General features: G+C 35.3%; 1 protein-coding gene across 2 annotated transcripts in view; it reads left to right on the top strand.

Annotated features, from left to right (window-relative positions):
- LOC128653055 (transient receptor potential cation channel subfamily V member 1) overlaps positions 1-17,267 on the top strand; it is a 133,093-nt gene that overhangs the window by 53,414 nt on the left and 62,412 nt on the right. For both annotated transcript variants that reach the window (XM_053706107.1, XM_053706106.1), the window contains 5 exons: positions 6,638-6,790; positions 10,382-10,525; positions 12,778-13,076; positions 13,948-14,124; positions 15,440-15,598. In XM_053706107.1, the coding sequence (XP_053562082.1) occupies positions 6,638-6,790; positions 10,382-10,525; positions 12,778-13,076; positions 13,948-14,124; positions 15,440-15,598 (932 nt within the window). The remainder of the gene's footprint in view (positions 1-6,637; positions 6,791-10,381; positions 10,526-12,777; positions 13,077-13,947; positions 14,125-15,439; positions 15,599-17,267) is intronic.

The following is a 17,267-nucleotide window of genomic DNA, read 5'->3' as shown; positions in this document are numbered from 1 at the left end:
AAGGGGGAGCCGGGATTACCATAAGGGGAGATAGAAGGAAAAAAAGTTCAAGAATATGCTGCGCCTACCACTAACAGAGTCTGGGAAATACATTTTACAATATGGAAAATAATGAACTTTGAATTTCATACTCACACAATTACGAAATGTGCAGCATTTTTTTGCTTGCTAGCATAGTTTTATTACTTTTTTCTACTGTGTTAATTAAAGGGGCAGTCTACTCCAGAATTGTTATTGTTTATAAAGATAGATAATCTCTTTATTGTCTTTCTCCAGTTTAACCAACACAATTATTTTAATATATTTTATACTCTGTAATTATCTTGTATACAAACGTCTGCAGACTGCCCCCTAATTTCAGTTCTTTTGACAGACTTGCATTTTAGCCAATCAGTGCCCTCTCATAAGTAACTCCACGGGCGTGAGTACAATGTTATCTATATGGCACAGATGAACTAATGCCCTCTAGCTGTGAAAAATGTAAAATGCATTGTGATAAGAGGAGGCCTTCAAGAGCTTAGAAATTAGCATATGAGCCTACCCATTATTCTTATTCTTAAACTAAGAATACCAAGAGAACAAAGCATATCTGATGATAAAAGTAAGTTCGTTGCTTAGACTGTCCCTTTAAATCATTTTTTTTCTGCATACTTTTAATATTTATTTTAAAATACAATTTTGTTATGATTTGTTATGCAATTTAATTATTTTTTTTTACTGCCTATTTATTTCAATACATCATTTATTCTTCTCATATAATTATTAAACTATGGCTTTTTTGTGACACCTATTATAATTTATGCATCTTCATCACAAACATCCCTTAGAGAATTCTACTAGGGGCTTCATAATACTGGTGAGTTTTCTTAAAAAATCTTGCCAGCCCAGAGACCTTTAGATACTTGGGGGCCGATTTACTAATATCTATCTGACATAAAATACTGCAGCCTATCATGTCCGACAGACATCGCCGAATGCGGACAGTATATGCTGTCCTCATTCAGCATTGCACAAGCAGTTCTAGTGAACTGCTTGTGCATAGCCGCCCCCTGCAGATTTGCGGCCAATCGGTCGATAGCAGGGGGTGTCAATCAACCTGATCGTATAGGATCGGGTTGATTGCTGTACGCCACTCAGAAGTGGCGGATACAGTTAAGGAGCAGCAGTCCTAAAGGCTCGCATGGAAACAGGGCGAGATGGCCCTATTCGAGCCATCATAAATCGGCCCCTTGGGCTCTATGTCTCCCAATGATGAGCATCCATAATATGATACTTATTTTATTGTTGTTGTCTAATCAGTAGTTCTGTGCATCCGACATTCTGTTGTCTCTAAATTATAGCTTTCTTGCGTGTGTGGTAAAGAAAATGTCTGCATCATGATTTATTTGATTTTTTTTGTGGTGCTGCATGTATCCACCAAACTTAGACCTAGATTTGGAGTTTGGCGGTAGCCGTGAAAACCAGCGTTAGAGGCTCCTAAGACTGGTTTTAGGCTACCGCCGGTATTTAGAGTCACTCAAAATAGGGTCTAACGCTCACTTTTCAGCCGCGACTTTTCCATACCGCAGATCCCCTTACGTCAATTGCGTATCCTATCTTTTCAATGGGATCTTCCTAACTCCGGTATTTAGAGTCGTTTCTGAAGTGAGCGTTAGACATCTAACGACAAAACTCCAGCCGCAGGAAAAAAGTCAGTAGTTAAGAGCTTTCTGGGCTAACGCCGGTTTATAAAGCTCTTAACTACTGTGCTCTAAAGTACACTAACACCCATAAACTACCTATGTACCCCTAAACCGAGGTCCCCCCACATCGCCGACACTCGATTAAATTTTTTTAACCCCTAATCTGCCGACCGCCACCTACGTTATACTTATGTACCCCTAATCTGCTGCCCCTAACACCGCCGACCCCTGTATTATATTTATTAACCCCTAATCTGCCCCCCACAACGTCGCCGCCAGCTACCTACACTTATTAACCCCTAATCTGCCGTCCGCACACCGCCGCCAGCTACATTATCCCTATGTACCCCTAATCTGCTGCCCCTAACACCGCCGACCCCTGTATTATATTTATTAACCCCTAATCTGCCCCCCACAACGTCGCCGCCAGCTACCTACACTTATTAACCCCTAATCTGCCGTCCGCTGTTCCGATCAGCCAATAGAATGCGAGCTCAATCTGATTGGCTGATTGGATCAGCCAATCGGATTGAACTTGATTCTGATTGGCTGATTCCATCAGCCAATCAGAATATTCCTACCTTAATTCCGATTGGCTGATAGAATCCTATCAGCCAATCGGAATTCGAGGGACGCCATCTTGGATGACGTCCCTTAAAGGAACCGTCATTCTTCAGTTGGACGTCGCCGGAAGAAGATGGGTCCGGGGTGGAGGTCTTCAGGATGGAGCCGGTCATCATTGGATGAAGATAGAAGATGCCGCTTGGATCAAGATGGTTGCCGGTCCGGATCGCCTCTTCTTCCCGGATAGGATGAAGACTTTGGAGCCTCTTCTGGACCTCTTCAGGCACCGGATGATGGATTGCCAACCCCCGCTTGGGTTGGATGAAGATTTTGGAGCCAGGACGGATCGATGATACCTGGTGAGGTGAAGACAAGGTAGGATGATCTTCAGGGGCTTAGTGTTAGGTTTATTTAAGGGGGGTTTGGGTTAGATTAGGGGTATGTGGGTGGTGGGTTGTAATGTTGGGGGGGGGGTATTGTATGTTTTTTTTTTACAGGCAAAAGAGCTGAACTTCTTGGGGCATGCCCCGCAAAGGGCCCTGTTCAGGGCTGGTAAGGTAAAAGAGCTTTTAACTTTAGTAATTTAGAATAGGGTAGGGCATTTTTTATTTTGGGGGGCTTTGTTGTTTTATTAGGGGGCTTAGAGTAGGTGTAATTAGTTTAAAATTGTTGTAATATTTTTCTTATGTTTGTAGATATTTTTTTATTTTTTGTAACTTAGTTCTTTTTTATTTTTTGTACTTTAGCTAGTTTATTTAATTGTATTTATTTGTAGCAATTGTATTTAATTAATTTATTGATAGTGTAGTGTTAGGTTAATTGTAGGTAATTGTAGGTAGTTTATTTAATTAATTTATTGATAGTCTAGTGTTAGGTTTATTTGTAACTTAGGTTAGGATTTCTTTTACAGGTAAATTTTTAATTATTTTAACTATTTTAGCTATTAAATAGTTCTTAACTATTTAATAGCTATTGTACCTGGTTAAAATAAATACAAAGTTACCTGTAAAATAAATATAAATCCTAAAATAGCTATAATATAATTATAATTTATATTGTAGCTATATTAGGATTTATTTTATAGGTAAGTATTTAGCTTTAAATAGGAATAATTTATTTAATAAGAGTTAATTAATTTTGTTAGATTTAAATTATATTTAATTTAGGGGGGTGTTAGTATTAGGGTTAGACTTAGCTTTAGGGGTTAATACATTTATTAGAATAGCGGCGAGATTCGGTCGGCAGATTAGGGGTTAATAATTGAAGTTAGGTGTCGGCGATGTTAGGGAGGGCAGATTAGGGGTTAATACTATTTATGATAGGGTTAGTGAGGCGGATTAGGGGTTAATAACTTTATTATAATAGTGGTGCGGTCCGGTCGGCAGATTAGGGGTTAATAAGTGTAGGCAGGTGGAGGCGACGTTGTGGGGGGCAGATTAGGGGTTAATAAATATAATATAGGGGTCGGCGATGTTAGGGCAGCAGATTAGGGGTACATAGGGATAATGTAAGTAGCGGCGGTTTACGGAGCGGCAGATTAGGGGTTAATAATAATATGCAGGGGTCAGCGATAGCGGGGGCGGCAGATTAGGGGTTAATAAGTGTAAGGTTAGTGGTCTTTAGACTCGGGGTACATGTTAGAGTGTTAGAGTGCAGACGTCGGAAGGGTTACCGCATAGCAAACAATGGGGCTGCGTTAGGAGCTGAACGCAGCTTTTTTGCAGGTGTTAGGTTTTTTTTCAGCTCAAACAGCCCCATTGTTTCCTATGGGAGAATCGTGCACGAGCACGTTTTTGAGGCTGGCTGCGTCTGTAAGCAACTCTGGTATCGAGAGTTGAAGCTGCGTTAAAAATGCTCTATGCTCCTTTTTTGGAGCCTAACGCAGCCTTTATGTGGACTCTCGATACCAGAGTTATTTTTATGGTGCGGCCAGTAAAACGCGGGCGTTAGTTTTTCGGGTCGTTACCGACAAAACTCCAAATCTAGCCGTCTTACTTTCTAAATCCATATTCATTTTAAAGCTCACCAACCTAATGTGCTTTTAACTAATACAGCTGACATGTACATTTTACATTCCTCTGTTCTTTCTAGAAGAAAAAGTTATTTTTATTTTAAAATATATATTTCTATAGGTATATACTATTATTTTTTTGTAGAATATATATCTTCACTCATATATCTATATAGCAAAGGTAATCCACATAGAATATAAGTTGCTGGCGCTCATTGCATTTTAAGTGATGAATTAGTGAAGACACTGAAATGTCATAAAGATAGATATTATATATATATATATATATATATATATATATATTTAAATATTTATTTTAAAATAAAAATATCATTTTGTAAAGAACATAGGAATTTTAAGTATTTCTAGAAAAAAACTATATTGCTTGTTTCATGGTATTTGACTGGGAAGGGCTATAGGGCTATAAAGTTTATATATGTCTATATAAGTGTATACATGTGTATGTATGTGTGTACATATATATTTACACATATAAACACATAAATACACATGTATACACATATATTTATATAAACACACACACACACATATATATATATATATATATATATATATACACACACACACACACACACACACACACACACTGGGGTCCTTTCCAGTCAAACACCTTGCTAAATACCATATGCTTTTTAACCCTTTTAAAACATATTTTATTAATATTAAAAGGGACATGAAACCCAAAAATTTTCTTTCATGATTTAGGAAGAACATACAATTTTAAACAACTTTCCAGTTTACTTCTATAATCAAATTTGCTTCTCTTGGTATCATTTGTTGAAGGAGCAGTAATACACTACTGGTTTCTAACTGAATACATGGGTGAGCCAATGACAATCAGTATATATATGCAGCCATCAATCAGCAGCTGGAACCTAGGTTCTTTGCTGTTCCTGAGCTTTCCTAGATAAACCTTTCAGCAAAGGATAACAAGAGAAGGAAGAAAATTAAATGATAGAAATAAAGTTGAAAGTTGTTTAAAGTTATATGCTCTGTCTAAATCATGAATGTCTAATTATGACTTTACTGTCCCTTTAATATGATATATTGTTTATTAAATTGTATATATGTGCGTAAAACTTTGTTAATATGTTTTGTATGTGTTTTATGCAACTTTTTTTATAACCTTAAAGCTTACTTCAGATCTCAAGTCAAACTAAATATTCTAGCACAGTTTCAGCTTTCGCTCGAGTGCAGACTATGGGGTCCATTTATTAATGTGCGGACGGACATGATACGATATAGCGAATCATGTCTGCCGCACATCGATACTGTAGGCATTTATCATTGCACCAGCAGTGCTTGTACAATACCACCCCCTGCAGATTCGTGACCAATTGGCCACTAGCAGGGGTGTCAATCACTGAAGCGGAGTGGTCGGAGTCAGCATCCGCTGCTTCTTACATAGACCCCCATAACTTTAAACTTGTAATACGAGCGCAAATTAGCCCATTGAAATCCATTGAAAATATAGGTTGTGCTCGAGTTAAATCGACTTTGCTTAACCTTCACTGGTTAATGTGCTTTACCCTGGATTTTTAATATCCAGTAACTTGCTAATGATAGTATGGTCTGTGATTTTGCATAACTTTTACAGGAATTATTTTCACTAATGGAAATATATTGCAAAAATGTTTCTATACAAAACATGAAAGGCCCCCATGCACATTTCAATTTTGAACTTTAAATTACTTAGAACTCATATGTTTGGGATGATTGACAGGCCCTGCTCTTGCAAGATTGGTTGTGTTAAAGCAGGGGGTGGGGTTGCATGTGCAATAATAAATGAGAGCAGTGGACAGTATTGATCATGGACATTAAATTGAGCTCATTATATTTTAGATTTTTCTATCATGTATATAAAAGAGTAGCAGAATAGCGTAAAAATATTTTTGCATGAAAAAGATTAAGCAAAGGCTGTTTAAGGTGACAGAAGTGCAACTTATACCTAGGTATTGCTCACTGGTTGACAGGGAAACTCTGGCACAAAAAAAAAATACTTTATTCAGCACAATAAAAAAATAAATTCTAAAACAAAAAGCTGCGACACATTTTGAGTGTTATGTCCCTTTAAGAGATGTAATGGAATGTCTGTTTCCTGCATACCCTGGATGTGCTAGGAATATTTTCCAGATTGTCAAAGCATTCTTTAAAGCATGTTATATCTTCCTAGCAATCATCTAGTGTTATATACAATGCACTCACAAATAACTAAACCAACCAGAGTATTTCTAATAAAAGTCAGCTTTAAAAACATATTTTACTCCTCATCTCCTCTTTTTTCCCACCCTAAGGAAGATGTTATCTGCAAGACCATGCAAGAATAATTGCAAGTGACTGTTTTTTTGTTAATTCCTAGATCCTGACACAGGGAAGACATGTCTACTAAAGGCCATGTGGAATTTAAAGAATGGAATGAATGAAACAATCCCAATATTGCTGGAAGCCGCTAAAAAATCAAAGAACCTCAAAGAGTTTGTAAATGCTGCATACTCAAATGCCTATTATAAAGGTAAGACAATATGAATTAATACTAAAAAGGTTTGTAACATTGATCAGAATAAAACAAGTTGCTCTTAGTACTTCAGAGGTAGCGTTTAATACTAATACATTGGACAAAAAAAGTATAATTTATTAAAATGATGGTAAAATGAAAATGTTTTTTCAATTCTTTAAAAGCTTAAAATGGTCTAGATGACAAGTGAAGCTCAAAAATGTGTGCTTTTGTGAGTTAACATCGCTTGAGCTCAGTCAATATCGCTTCTATTTTTGTGCTCATAGTATAAAGTAATTTGTTATTGCTCAAGAAATAATCTAGGGGTACCACAAGCACAATGAACGCACTAATAAACTCTTCCTGCACTATTCATTAAATGTATTGTACAGGTTAAAAAAGTCTAGATAGCTTTAAGATGCTTTGTAATCTAGCCCATGATCTATATTACAGGTGGCCTTCGTTTTACAGCGGTTCAATTTACACCGTTTCAGAATAACAACCTTTTTTTCCAGTCATGTGACTGCTATTGAAAAGCATTGCGAAGCAGTACATTTATTAAAATAGCCAGTAGGTGGAACTGTCCACTTGTGTTGCAGCAAAGCCAAGCAGGCTGAAATTACTCAGTTTAACCAGACCTGAGCTATCGAGCAGATTTTAAAGGAACAAGATCTTCCTGTCTATAAATCAGTCCAGATTGGAATGCATAGAAAGAACTGTTTGCAGAAAAATGCAAGTGAAGTCTGTGTTTTGTGATTATTTTGTTAGGTTTATAATGCTGTTTAGCAAATGTTTTTGTTCATTTAACTTAGTTTAATTATATATTCTGTGTTGTGTGATTATTTTATTAGGTTTATAATGCTGTTTAGCATTTAAAGTCTTCATTTCAAAGCTTTAAAAATAATGTATTAAGTGTTACTTATGACAATTTTGAGAGGGGCCTGGAACCTATCTCCCTCACTTCCCATTGACTTTCATTATAAACTGGGTTTCAATTTACAACGGTTTTGATTTACAACCATTCCTTTTGGAACCTAACCCCGATGTAAACTGAGGGCTACCTGTAATACCATAAATGATACTTGATAGTTAAAGATAAAAACTTACATTTATTTCTGCCTTTGTTAATTACCCCGACCACCTCTCAGTAAAAGCATTTTATTTCTTACTTTGAAAGGCAGGTAGTACATCCAATAGGAAGCATACAAGCCACACAATGTATTTCTATAGCAGCATTCTGCAGTTGCAGTGAAAGACGATAGCTGTAGCTATTGGAAAGCAGCAGTGTAAAAGCAAAAGAAAAACATAGTGTGGCTTGTATGCTTCCTATTGGATGTACTACCTGCTTGTCAAAGTAAGAAAAAAAGGCTGTCTAGGGGTGATTAAAAAGGCAAATTGTCCCTGCACTGCAGATAAAAAAAAAATGAAGGGAGAGGAAAGAATGTGGAGCTACTCTACAGAAAAAAGGGGAATGGGTGACCTAAGTAATGATTGCTGGAGGGGGGAGGTAAGGCGACCACTACTCTAGAGAAAATTTTATATATATATATATATATATATATATATATATATATATATATATATAATAAAATTATATGTATTTATTAGGTTCTGGCATGTCTGCCATTAGTAGGAGGGGGAGGATTAGAGAGCTATTTGGGGGGATCAGGGAGGTGGGAGGGTAGAGGAGGATCACTAAACTGCAGGAAAAAAAATAAAATAAAAATAAATAAATATATAAATATAATAAAATAAGTGCATACTGAAAGACTGTCTGCCAGTACCTGATGATGGGGATGAGTGTTGGTGGGGGGAGGCAAGAGAGCTGTTTGGGAGGGATCAGCTGGCAGGAGGTGCCAGATGGGAGGGTAATTGCTACACTACAGCTAAAATTAACCTTACAAGCTGCCTGATTAACCCCTTCACTGCCGCGAAAAATAGAAGTGTGGTGCGCAGCTGCAGTTAGCAGCATTCTAATTACCAGAAACTAATGGTAAATCCATGTATGTGCTATTTCTGAACAAAGGGGATCCCAGAGAAGCTTTTACAATAATTTGTGTCATGATTGCACAAGCGGTATGTAAATAATTTCAGTGAAAAAGTTAATAATTTTTTTTATATGATCGCATTTGGTGAAATGATGGCATGAAATTTACCAAAATGGTTCTAGATCAATACCTAAAATTTTCTGCTTAAAAAAAAAGATATTTTTGACACGTAGAAAACAAACAATCAAACCAAAAAACAAACAAGGCTCTATTTCTGTTTAAATTGAGTGAAAGTAAAAATTATCTGGTATTTTGGGCAAGTTCTTCTTTGAAATTCCAGGTAACAGATTGGTTAAAGTTTATTGTGACTTTAGAGTCCCTTTAAATCTGAAGCTTCAAAAGGATAAATGAAGAGTAATAAAAAGTAAGTTACTTATTTCAGATGTGGGTCACAGACAGGGTCCTGTTCACCGTTTTTTGTGGTTGCCTTCTTTTGTAAATTGCACCATGCACCTAGTTGAGTCATTATACTTCATTGACAGTAATTAGTTAATTAGATAATGTAATAAATAATTAAGTAAACAAATGAATAATGAATATATTTTTATACATCGATGGCACTACCTAATTTAGCTTTGTGCTAAAAGTGACATAAAAGATGCAAAAAGAAAATGCTGTAATGTGTAAGAGCATTTTATTACTGCACTATTGTGTGCATATTAATATGTGTTTAACCTCTGCAAAAGGGTTAAATACATAGCTAAAAATATTTCCTAAACAAAAATGCACTACTGAGACGTAGCTGAACACATCTGTTGAGCCAATGACAAGAAGCACATGTGCCTAGGCACCAATCACTTGCTAGGTCCCAGGACAGAATTGCTGCTCCTGAGCCTACCTAGGTATGCCTTTCAACAAAGGATATCAAGAGAATAAAGTCAACTTCATAGAAATAAATTGAAAAGTATCTTAAAATTGCTTGCTCTGTCTGAACCATAACAGTTGAAATCTGACTTCCATATCCCTATAAGTAAATTTGATCACATTCAGGTATTTTTTTTTTTTATTTTAAATAATCCCCTATGAGCTTATTAGGCTGTTGTGGTGTTTTCAGTTCAGATGAATCATTACGTCATGGATATGAAGCCTATGCATTTGACTCAAAGTGCTGCCATTACACAGGGCCCGGATACACTATTATCAATAAAGACATTTTGTAGAAGTAATTAAGAAAAACATTAGACAAGACTGCTGAGATAACACCTGGCTTGTGGCCAGTAAGATCCAACATGTCTCCTCAGGAAATCAGAATATTCACCAGTCTATGAGATTTCTTTTTCAATCCATCATCCTCAATTGTGTCTTGGGAACAATAATGAGCAGTTAGGGATATTTTATAAATGTATTTATCAATTATTTATAAAAGTAAATATGCACATTACTGTAATATTGATTATAGGCTGAGATGTGACTAAAGATTCCTCACCACACATAAACTAGGAAGCTGTTGCCATAACTTATTGAGACTATACCAGGTTTAATGGATGAATGATTTACTATGTATTAAAACTACTTATTTATAATTGTATTTAACATTGTTTTCAATCTTTGACTCTTTTAGGACAGACTGCTTTGCACATTGCCATAGAAAAGAGAAATTTAAATTTAGTAAAACTTCTCATGAAAAATGAAGCTGACGTCCATGCAAAAGCCGATGGAATATTTTTTCAGAAGAAGAAGAAGAAAGGAGTCAGTTTTTATTTTGGTAGGTTGTCATAAAATATTTCTTAATACTTAATTATTTCTTGCCAAGAAAACTTACATAAACATGCACAGCCCCTGAGCCTACCTAAGTATGCTTTTCTTGGATACCAAGAGAATTAAGCAAATTAGATCAAATGAATAAACTGGATAGTTGTTTAATTGCATTCTCTATCTGAATCATGAGTTTAATTTTGACTTAACTGTACCTTTAAAATAGAAGCAAATTAAATGGTCTTTAAGTCAGGAACCCTATGGTTGAGACACAGGAATTCTTAAGATTTTGTGTAGCTTTTGTCTTCTGTGTACCTTTTAGTATTTAAACCATCTAGTTTTACAATCTGTATATACAATTTATATTCTTTCTTTATTATTGTTTCTAGATTATGTAAACATTCCATTAATATTGGATAATAAAACATGATTAGGGTCTCCCCAATAGCAAAGTTTATGTTTTTGGTCTGAATGCAGACAAACTTATTTGGTTTAAATCGTCTAAGGGGCATGGTCAATGGACTGGCTAAGGGGATTTTATTGATATACTATCCCACTATTTTCCTGTATGCTTTCATTTCTCTCCCTATAAAATCTATCTATCTATCTATCTATCTATCTATCTATCTATCTATCTATCTATCTATCTATCCCTCTATTACATATCAATATATCTATTCATCTATCCCTGATATAGCTATCCACCCATCCACTATCTATCTATCTATCTATCTATCTATCTATCTATCTATCTATCTATCTATCTATCCATTTTTCTGTTTGCTTTCATTTCTCTCCCTATAAATTCTATCTATCTATCTATCTATCTATCTATCTATCTATCTGTCTGTCTATCATCTATCTATCTATCTATCTATCTCTATTTGTCTATCTATCGATCGGTCTGTCTTTATCCCTGTCTGTCTATCTATCGCTTTATCTATCCATGTCTGTCTATATGTCCATCTATCTCTTTATCTATTCCAGTCTGTATGTCTTTTACACATAGAAAGGATTTAACCATTAGATGCCAGCTTATTGTGATTACCCATTGTTTGCTAGTAACATAATGTTGTTGCTAATCCTTGCTTGCCAGTAACACAAATAACAATGAACCCCTTGTAGAATCACTACAAAACATAAGGACACCATATAGCACAGACCATTGATAAACACAAATGATCTTAGAAATCCCAAATGTAGCATTCTACTCACAGCACAAATGCTCAGTTTTAACAGTCCCACAGCTTATTCAAAGCTCTTGCAGCCACGTTTAGCTTTATTATCTTTGCAACTGAAATTCAAACAACTTGTTCTGAGAAATTAGAAAAGTGAATCATTATGAAGTAGCCAATATGATGTACTTTGTAATACATTAAACAAGTAATAAAATAAGTCTAATCACTCTCTTTGTTGTAATGTATGGTTTCACAAGCATACAAACCATTCCCATGCATTTAAACTAAACAGACTTAAAGGGACATTATACACTAATTTTTTCTTTGCATAAATGTTTTGTAGATGATCTATTTATATAGCCCATGAAGTTTTTTTTAAAAAAAAAAAGTTTAGTTTTGCTTATTTTTAAATAACATTGCTCAGATTTTCAGACTCCTAACCAAGCCCCAAAGTTTTATGTAAGTACTGATGTATACCTTCTCCAGCTTGCTCCTGTTTGTGTAAAGGGTCTTTTCATATGCAAAAGAAGGGGGAGGGGGGAAAAGTGTCTTATTTCCCACTTGAAGTGGGCTTTCCAGCTACCTTTGCAACAAAGCTAAACTGAAAGCTTCTAAGTAAGTTTTTAAACAGTTTTATACTGGATTTTTATATCGGTATCTGTGCATCTTATTCTTTATAGTAGTGTCTATTACATGCAGTTATATGAAAATGAGTGTATACTGTCCCTTTAAGCATTTAGTTTTTACACCTGCTTTGCCTTAGCATTTACTTTTTACACCTGCTGTGCCTCTTTAGAGAAACACGTGGCAGAGACCGTTTCTCTAAGAAATGAAAGAAGCACGGTAGCAAATGTAAAGACGGACCTTTCTATTAGGGACACACAATGATAGATTGTATACAGTGTCAATATTTTGTAAATATGTAAATAGACTCTATTGCATTAAAGTTAATATGTGTACGACACATGCATGAAAGTCATGACTTTCACCCCTTTAACCTATTGAGTCATTAACATCTATCAATATTTTTGAAAACTAGTTTATATATATATTATTATTATTATTATTATTATTTTTTAAACAGGAGAGCTGCCTCTTTCACTGGCCGCCTGTACTAACCAACCAGACATTGTGAACTATCTTCTAAATAACCCATATAAGAATGCTCATCTCGCTGAAAGAGATACTCATGGGAACACGGTCCTCCATGCTCTGGTTTTGGTGGCTGATGACACAGAAGAGAACACCAAAATGGTGACAAAAATGTACGATGACATCTTAAAGAAATCATCAAAACTCAACCCACCTGTAAAATTGGAAGAACTTGCCAACTGGGATGGTCTAACGCCTATCAAACTGGCCGCAAAGATGGGTAAAGTTGAGGTGAGTCTGATAGAAAACAAAACTGATAACATTTATAGAAACATATTTATTAGCAGGGGGTACAAATCTAGGGAACCAGGGCTCTTAAAATGTTGCTAACAATAAAAACATTGTATTTTTTTTTTCTAATTGGCAAATCCCTTGTAGTTCATAATTATTCTGTTTGAATGAAGAATAATTACTCCCGTCTGTTAAAAATTACTCCCGTCTGTTAAAAATTGGGTTAGTTAGTCATTATCTGTTGGGTTAGAAGCTGATGTCCTTTTAATTAGAAATGTAATAATTTACCTCTTGTTTACATTTGTTTGTTCTACGTTTATCATCATTCTGGTTTAATGATGATAGGGATGGTACAGAATAAATAGATCTGTCTAATTTGCACAGGGCCATACTTATTTGGGATTTTTTATATTTACAATTCAAGAAGGAAAGGCATGATGAAGGGGAGCATTCCCCGAAACGTCACTAAATACATTTACTTGATTATTAAGACCAGAGAGTGCTGTCTCCTGCTTGCCATATCTTACTCTTATTCTAGCACCCTGGCATTTGAAGAACTGTTTGACAAACAGTGTTTGTGAGAGTGCACCTGACTCACTTTATATATACAGTATATATATATATATATAAACTATATGTAAATGACATCATTTGGATTCATAGACCTATAAAACAAACATTATTTAAAAAGGATTGTATAAGTAATGTATTGTAGAAATGCTGCACATTATCATGACGGGGGTCATATTGTATTTGCTTTCGTAGCTTATATTATTTGGTAAGCAAATATTAGGAATACTGAAATTATTTTTATTCTATTTTTAGTTTATTTTTTGTTTTAAATGTTTGGTGTTACTATTGCTTATTTTAGATTTTTAAGCATATTCTTCAGAGGGAGGTTACAGAGCCAGAGTACAATCATCTTTCTCGGAAATTCACAGAATGGACGTATGGCCCAGTGCACACATCTCTGTATGATCTTTCATCTGTGGACACTTTTGAGCAGGATTCTGTTTTGGAAACAATTGTATTTAAAAGTCATGCAGAGGTAAGAGAAACAAAAAAAACTGAAAAAACATATGCAGTGCTAAGGTGTAATTCAAATACGCACTAATGTAGTAGGTGTGCCCTTAAGAGAGGCGATATGTACTGATTATTGAGAACCATGGTATAATATAGATCCTTTTTGAGATAGACATGAAGCATATGAACATTCATTGCAAGTTACTGGGGCATAAGTGCAGCAAACATCAGTTAAAGGGACAGTCTAGGCCAAAATAAACTTTCATGATTCAGATAGAGCATGTAATTTTAAACAATTTTCCAATTTACTTTTATCACCAATTTTGCTTTGTTCTCTTGGTATTCTTAGTTGAAAGCTTAACCTAGGAGGTTCATATGCTAATTTCTTAGACCTTGAAGACCACCTCTTTCAGATTGCATTTTAACAGTTTTTCACCACTAGAGGGTGTTAGTTCAAGTATTTCATATAGATAACACTGTGCTTGTGCACGAGAAGTTATCTGGGAGCAGGCACTGATTGGCTAGACGGCAAGTCTGTCAAAAAAACTGAAAAAAGGGGCAGTTTGCAGAGGCTTAGATACAAGATAATCACAGAGGTTAAAAGTATATTAATATAACTGTGTTGGTTATGCAAAACTGGGAAATGGGTAATAAAGGGATTATCTATCTTTTAAAACAATAAAAATTCTGGTGTAGACTGTCCCTTTAATACAAGGCAGTGATCAATACAGATCAAATGGAAGTTGCTATCTCTTAGTTCGATGGTACGGCTAGAGTTGCCACTGTTGTCCATAAAAATATTGCAGACAAGCATGTGATAGGGAAATTAGCAAACAGGGTTGAGAATAAAATCCTGCGGTTCTTGTTATATATATACCCATATAGGATCTTAGATCACATCCCACAGCCTCAGTCAGTTATATTACTATACAGGACCTCAGCTCAGACCCATGGCTCAGATCAAATACAGTTAAGTGACCATTTTTCTTTTACCGATAATTTACTGAACAGCCACTTAAAATACTGGAATGTCCCATTAAAAGACTATAAGGTACCAGGCTGAAGCTATGCGAACAAAGAAAAAAGGTGTGCAAATACTAGTAAGACTTTTATTGTATATACAGTATATTTTCTAGGTATTTATCGCCCACCTTCTTTCATTGGTAAACATATACCCCATTAGCTAGGATGACTATGAAGTGGTCTATTGTCCCGCAGCAATGTAGTTACCATCTATCTATATGATATATTTTGTATTAATTAGCGCACTTAATGGAATTTGTATGTATTCAGATTTGTAAGTTTGCCGTTTCATGTATAAATAATCCGGTCTTTTGCAGAATCGGCATAAAATGATAATACTGGAGCCAATCAACCAATTGCTGCAAGAAAAATGGGATACATTTGCCAGCAAAATCTTCTATCTTAAGTTCCTGATTTATTTTCTGTATATGATTATATTCACAGTGACTGCGTACAATAGGCCTCTTGAAGGAAAGGTGAGGAAAAAAAATGGAAGAACAAAATTAATGAGAGCAAACAGTTTTTTTAAAGGTGTATCACTGAACTGTTCTGGATTTGCAAAAATTATACATTTTTCTAACAAGGTGTTCATTTATATTTGCATGCATATATCTTTTGCAGAACTATCCATTCAAAACTCTCCCTTGTTTTTACACCCTCAACACACCAGTATAACAGCCAACCAAACACATATTTGGGATAAAAAGATTAAGGTTACGCTTAGGACTTTTTTGGGTATTCAGAATTTATGCAATAGGAGCTGAAAAATCACAGATGGTTTCTAAGATAGTTCAGGAGAATTGTGGTTGAATAAGTTGTGTATTTATATTAATTAGAGGACTATTGTCACACAAATCTTGGAAAGTGCCCCTTTTTTTGATGGTCAAGGAGATATTTGTCATGCATAGAGGTCCTAAATAACTGTTGGCTAGATCACGAGTTGTGCGTTAAGGTAAAAAAGCAGCGTTAACAGGTCCTAACGCTGCTTTTTTACGCCCGCTGCTATTACGAGTCTTGCAGGTTTAGGGGCACCGCACACTTCTTTGGCCTTACCGCAAAACGACTTACATAAACTTCGTAAACCCTTTTTTCTATGGGACTTCCATAGCGCACGGTATTGCGAGTCTGTCCTGGGAGGCCAAAAAGTGAGCGGTACACCCTCTACCTCCAAGATCCCTAATGCATTCTAAAGTCAGTAGTTAAGAGTTTTATGGTACAACGCCGTAGCAAAAAACTCATAACTAAAGTGCTAAAAAGTACACTAACACCCATAAACTACCTATTAACCCCTAAACCAAGGCCCTCCCGCATCGCAAATACTAAAATAAAAATTTTAACCCCTAATCTGCCACTCCGGACATTGCCGCCCCTATAATAAACATATTTACCCCTAAACCTCCGCACTCCCGCCTCGCAAACACTAGTTAAATAATATTAACCCCTAATCTGCTATCCCTAACATCGCCGCCACCTACCTACATTTATTAACCCCTAATCTGCCGTCCCCAACGTCGCCGCCACTATATTAAATGTATTAACCCCTAAATCTAAGTCTAACCCTAACACCCTCTAACTTAAATATAATTTAAATAAATCTAAAGAAAATTCCTATCATTAACTACATTATTCCTATTTAAAACTAAATACTTACCTATAAAATAAACCCTAAGCTAGCTACAATATATCTAATAGTTACAATGTAGCTAGCTTAGGGTTTATTTTTATTTTACAGGCAAGTTTGTATTTATTTTAACTAGGTAGAATAGTTATTAAATAGTTATTAACTATTTAATAACTATCTAGCTAAAATAAATACAAATTGACCTGTAAAATAAAACCTAACCTAAGTTACACTAACACCTAACCCTACACTTAAATAAATTCCCTAAATTAAATACAATTAAATAAATTAAATTAAATTAGCTAAATCACAAAAAACAAACACTAAATTACAGAAAAAAACAAAACAAATTACAGATCTTTAAACTAATTACACCTAATCTAATAGCCCTGTCAAAATAAAAAAAGCCCCCCAAAATAAAAAAAAACCTAGCCTAAACTAAACTATCAATAGCCCTTAAAAGGGCCTTTTGCAGGGCATTGCCCCAAAGTAATCAGTTCTTTTACCTGTAAAAAAAAATACAA

Source organism: Bombina bombina, chromosome 3 (assembly GCF_027579735.1).
Source record: "Bombina bombina isolate aBomBom1 chromosome 3, aBomBom1.pri, whole genome shotgun sequence".
NCBI lineage: Eukaryota > Metazoa > Chordata > Amphibia > Anura > Bombinatoridae > Bombina > Bombina bombina.
The sequence above is the reverse complement of the archived record's forward strand: the minus strand, read 5'-3'. Positions and strand labels throughout refer to the sequence as shown.